Here is a 5,167-nt window from a genome sequence, read left to right as displayed (position 1 = left end):
CACCATCACCAACCCACCCTCTCCTGCTTCTTGGCCCTGGCATTCCCCTACACTGGGGCATTCTAAAGTTAATGAAAATAAATGATCCCTTAGTGCTAAATCTATGAGGACAGAAACAGTTCTATAAAGCCACAAGTTCTCCTTTTTAAAAAAGATGCAATTCTTTGCCTTTGGTGGCAAGCAATGTCTTGATTTCAGTGTAGAGCATATACTCAGAACAGTTACACTAGCTTACAAAACCGGGCTGAGTCATTTCTTTTATAGATGAATGTGAAGATCTATATATGCAGCATATTTCTAAAAAATTCTGTCTTATAAAATAATTTACATTTAATATGCATAGCTACAGTTGGAATTTGTGTGATGTGTCAAAGGTTTTAAAGCACACCATTTTTCAGTAATCTCCCAAGGTAATTTTGGCTTTAAAAATGACCACTGACTGGAAAAATAAAAATAAGGACAGTTTACATTAAAATTTGCAGAAGACAAATTTTCATGGGCTATAAATTCAACAGTACTTCAGAGAGATATTAAGTAACACAAATTATGATATAAACATCTCTAAATATAGCTTGTCAAACTACTAAAAACTTGAAAATGAATACATACAGACTCTAATTAATCTGTGTATTTAACATATGGCTATACCTATGAGTAAAAGTGAAAAGAAATATGGATTGTGTTTTAGGGTTTCAAAAGCCATCATCAGATCTGGGGATAAATAATATCAATCCTTAACTTCACCCTATGAATGACTAAGAACAACACAGCTTTCTCCTTTATCCAAAATGTGAAATGAAACTACATGTCATACCTATACCCAAGAATATTATAAGGAGGAAGAGATTATATGGGCAGTAGAGATAGCTTAGTGGATGAAAGCACCAGCTGTGTAGAATGGGGTTCAAATGCTCAATATGAAAGTAAAAACAGGAGGGATGGTGATATACATCTGTAAACCCAGACCTGTCTGGGCTGTTGACAGAAGGAATAGAGGAACTTATTAGCATCTCACCAGTTTCATTGAGAAAGACATTTTCACAACATAATTTCACAGAAAATGTAGCATATAATAACCAATTTGACCTCCTGCCTCTGTGTTCACAAGAACATATCTTCACACATCTTCACACATACTGTAGACAAACATATACATGCACACAAAACCCACAGACATACTATACAAAAACACAAACAATTCTTAAAAGTATGTCATATATGAATTGTTCATTATTTATTAACATTTATCAAGAAACATATAATTCTGTGCTAATCATGTTCCCAAGCACCTGAATATTTATGACTACTGTATCTCCACTATTATGTACTACTATTTATACTGTTTTCTTTTAAAGAAATATTGGATTATTTCTTTCAAAATTTTTCTGTCTCCTCAATATCATGATACTGATCAAATTATTGTATTCGCCTGAAGGAAAAAAATCACCTTATGCTATTTTAGAACTGTTAATTTTTATTGCCAATACAGCATTCTGGTAGTGTTCTTTTTAAAATTGTTATAGCAAGTTTTGAGTATTCAAATAACCTAGTATGCCAGAAGAGTATAATGCAACTATGAATAGCTTTAACTCTCATTAACATTAAGACCATGGTCATAAGCTTAGAGATAATTTCAGTCACTAATAAACCTGTTATTTTACAAGTTTCCAGATTTTTTATATAGACACTATTATCTATTGTAAAACTTAACTCTTGGTTATTATCATATTTGTTTATTTTGAAAATAGTATCATTAGACAAAACAAAAATATATACAATATTTTTTTCGTAAATTTAAAGATCACACATTTTACTGAACACTATAAAAAGAAATGATAAAAGCTTGCTTGTTAAAATAGACAAGAAATAAAAATTCTAGCAGTTCCAGTGTTTTCATTGCGTTGCCAGTATCAAGCAGAAAAATTCATTATGGACTCAATAATATATGACAGGTTAATTTCTGCTTAAATTCTGTTTGCTTGGGTGCACCATAGTTGTATGCAGCTATCTTTTTCTGGCCCAATTAAAATAAATGAATTCTTTTTTAAAATGTTGCCTAAAGTAGAAAAAAACCCTTATATTTTATGTACATATAAATGCATATATTTTCTTGGTCCTACTACTTTGTTAACTTTCTTTTGATATCCAATTCAAATGATACATGTGGTCGTCTCAGGTATGAATCTTACCTGATATAGTAATCATTTCTGATGAGCAGAAAGTGTTGGAGGATGGATAATAAGTAACCTTCAGCAGCAGTGTCTTTCAGCATATTATAGAGAAGATGGTAGACTTCATTCATATCAGTAAAAAGTGAGTAAAGGAAAACAGCAAAGAATCTCTAGAAACAGCACATTTATGACTGAAGTGGGTAATTTTTAAAACTCAAAAGTGTCACTTGCCTTCTATTATTGTTATTAATGCTTCAATTTTACATTATGGCATTTAAACATCTATAGCAAAAAAATAATAATAATAATCCTGTCATTAGAGAAACAAGCCTAAAAAATTTCCAAGACCACTTGGGTGTCAACACATTCAATAATCATTCATTAAATATACTGTCAACTTCAGATAATAGCTAGGGCCATTCAAACCAGAAAGCCATCAAGTGAAAGAAGTATTGCCCTGATCTGTCTCTGGTTCCAATAGAGACACTGCTATTCTATACTATCACGGAAAAGAAATGTCAAATAATCAGTCAGCTATCAAATATCACAAAAGCTTATTTAAAAATAGATAAGAAATAAAATAAATGGACATTACAACACCTTTTTCTAAGAAATGGAAACTAGTAGTGTAAATGCTATTAGAAATCTAGAAAACATTTTAAAAGTGGACTCACATTATATGTGCTGAGGATCAGGAAAGTCCACATAAAAGAAATGTAAGATGCAATCCAATGTTTTAAACCATCAAATGGGCAGTAGAATTAAAAATACAACGAACTATGCCCCAATGTAGGGGAATGCCAGGGCCAGTAAGCAGGAGGGGGTGGGATGACGAGCAGGGGGAGGGGGGACGGAACAGGGAATTGTTCTAGTTTTCGTTTTTTATTTTATTTTATTATTTTATTTTATTTTTATTTTTTTGGAGGGGAACCTGGTAAAGGAGATATTGTAAATAAGAAAACATCTAATAAAAAATACAAAAAAATACAATGTACTAATTTAAATTATACATGAGAATACTACACTAAAGTATCATAAGGCTCCTAAAGGGCTACAACATAGATCAAATGACTGATAATATAAATTGATACAATGTATAGTTATTGACCAAAATAAAAAGCATTTTGCATATATTAGTATGCTAGAAGAGACTGCTGTTACTAATCTTGAAAAAAATTATTAGAAATCATTTGCTATGATAATAACATTTCTATTCATTGTATGTACGTATATTTAATACTTTTCTGTAAATGGAGGAGAAATATATATGAAAAGCATAAGGCTATTGTGGATTTTGTAAGGAGGGACATATGTTCCAGTTTGTTTAGAACACTGCAAGAAGTAAGGGAAGAAAATATTACAGGCAGAAAAGCAAAGCTCTGATTCTGAAGTGTTTTCCTACTACAGAAACCTCCAAAATCATGGATTTTAATGGGTGGGAAACAAATGGCAGTGCCATGACAATCAGAAAAAAAATTCATGCTGGGTGGTTGTAGTGCACGCATTTAATCCCAGTGCTTGGGAGGCAGAGTCAGGTGGACTTCTGAGTTCGAGGCCAGCCTGGTCTACAGAGTGAGTTCCAGGACAGCCAGGCCAACACAGAGAAACCCTGTCTCAAAAAAGAAAAATATCATCACCTCAGATGGCTGCCACAGAAAAATTATATGTTGTTGTATTTGACATAGGTACTTTTACAATATTGCTTTGCTATATATGATATTATTTTATCTAACAATTTTCCTATCACTCAGGAACACAAATATCTGATAAGGAATAAGACCTTCTTTTCCAGAGAATAGTATCTATAAGCAGAGTACCATTTAAAATACACAATGTATCTTAGCTAGTGTTATATATGAACTAAATAACATTTCCTCATTCTTATCTGTAAGATATACAGCCTTAGGCACTTAGACTCCTGTATATTCAAGACCACTAAACATAATATTTCTGTAATGCAGTATGCCATTGGGCAGATTTCAATAATCTGAGTATAAAATCAAAGCAGAGTGATAATTTCTCAGCATGGATGTATATGAAACATAGCATTAGAGTAGACTCTGGATACAAAAAGTAAAAGAAAAAAGAAAAACAGTTATAACTTGGTTCATAGACAAGACCTCTAATAAGAATATGAAAAAATCATCTTCAATTCCTGCTTTTCAACATATACTAAAATTAGATTTTTGTTTGTCAAAGGATATTCCATTTCAGCTCGAATGTCATTGAGACGGTGGGATAATTCACTTAGGTCATCTTCTTTGTTCTCTTCAAACACTCTCAACTGAATATCAAGCTCATCATTCTCTTTCTCTTTCAGACTCTATTATAAAAAATAAGGTTCAGCAAATGAATGATAATTTAAAATTAACACACTTACTTATCAGGGATAGAGCAATATGATTCATTTGCACATAAATTCAACTTCAAATACTGACCCAGGACGTTGATTTCCTGATAGAAAGAAGGAAAGAAAGAAAGAAAGAAAGGAAGGAAGGAAGGAAGGAAGGAAGGAAGAAAGAAAGACAGGAAGAAAGATAGAAAAAAGACAGAAAAGAGACAGACAGAAAGTTAAAGGAAAAAGAGAAAGAAATGTAGCTAAAGGTTTTTATTTTAAGATGAAAGAGCATCATACCATTGTTTGTTTTCTACCCATGCCAGCATCTTGACTATTCACAGTAAAGTATTAACAATCACATCTCTAATAACACTAATTGCTAACAATCCAAATTCAATGCTATCATTTTGACTAAACATACTCATCAGAGATCACAAAAGAAATCATGCAGTTAGAACATTCACATGTGCCTCTGGCACCAAGAAAATAAAGCAAATATAGATCAACTGTGTTAATGAAGAACAAATGCAAGGATATATTCAAGCACAACAGTCCCAAGTATGGCCTGGAAATATTGTATAAATAAATTTATTATGAATGATATTTTGTGATTTTAAGTTAAAGGGTTTTAAGAATTTTTTTTCTTTTTTTTTTCTTT

The 5,167-nt window shown here is 31.9% G+C and overlaps 1 protein-coding gene across 1 annotated transcript in view; it reads right to left on the bottom strand.

Annotated features, from left to right (window-relative positions):
• Positions 1-5,167, bottom strand: part of Diaph2 (diaphanous related formin 2) — a 555,303-nt gene that overhangs the window by 345,558 nt on the left and 204,578 nt on the right. Inside the window, exons 11-13 of the mRNA XM_031375373.1 lie at positions 4,376-4,494; positions 2,190-2,306; positions 1,138-1,178 (exon numbers count right to left, since the gene is read on the bottom strand). Coding sequence (XP_031231233.1) covers positions 1,138-1,178; positions 2,190-2,306; positions 4,376-4,494 — 277 coding nt within the window. The remainder of the gene's footprint in view (positions 1-1,137; positions 1,179-2,189; positions 2,307-4,375; positions 4,495-5,167) is intronic.

This window comes from Mastomys coucha, chromosome X (assembly GCF_008632895.1).
Source record: "Mastomys coucha isolate ucsf_1 chromosome X, UCSF_Mcou_1, whole genome shotgun sequence".
Classification (NCBI taxonomy): domain Eukaryota; kingdom Metazoa; phylum Chordata; class Mammalia; order Rodentia; family Muridae; genus Mastomys; species Mastomys coucha.
Note: the sequence above shows the minus strand (reverse complement) of the source record. Positions and strands in the feature narration are given on the sequence as shown.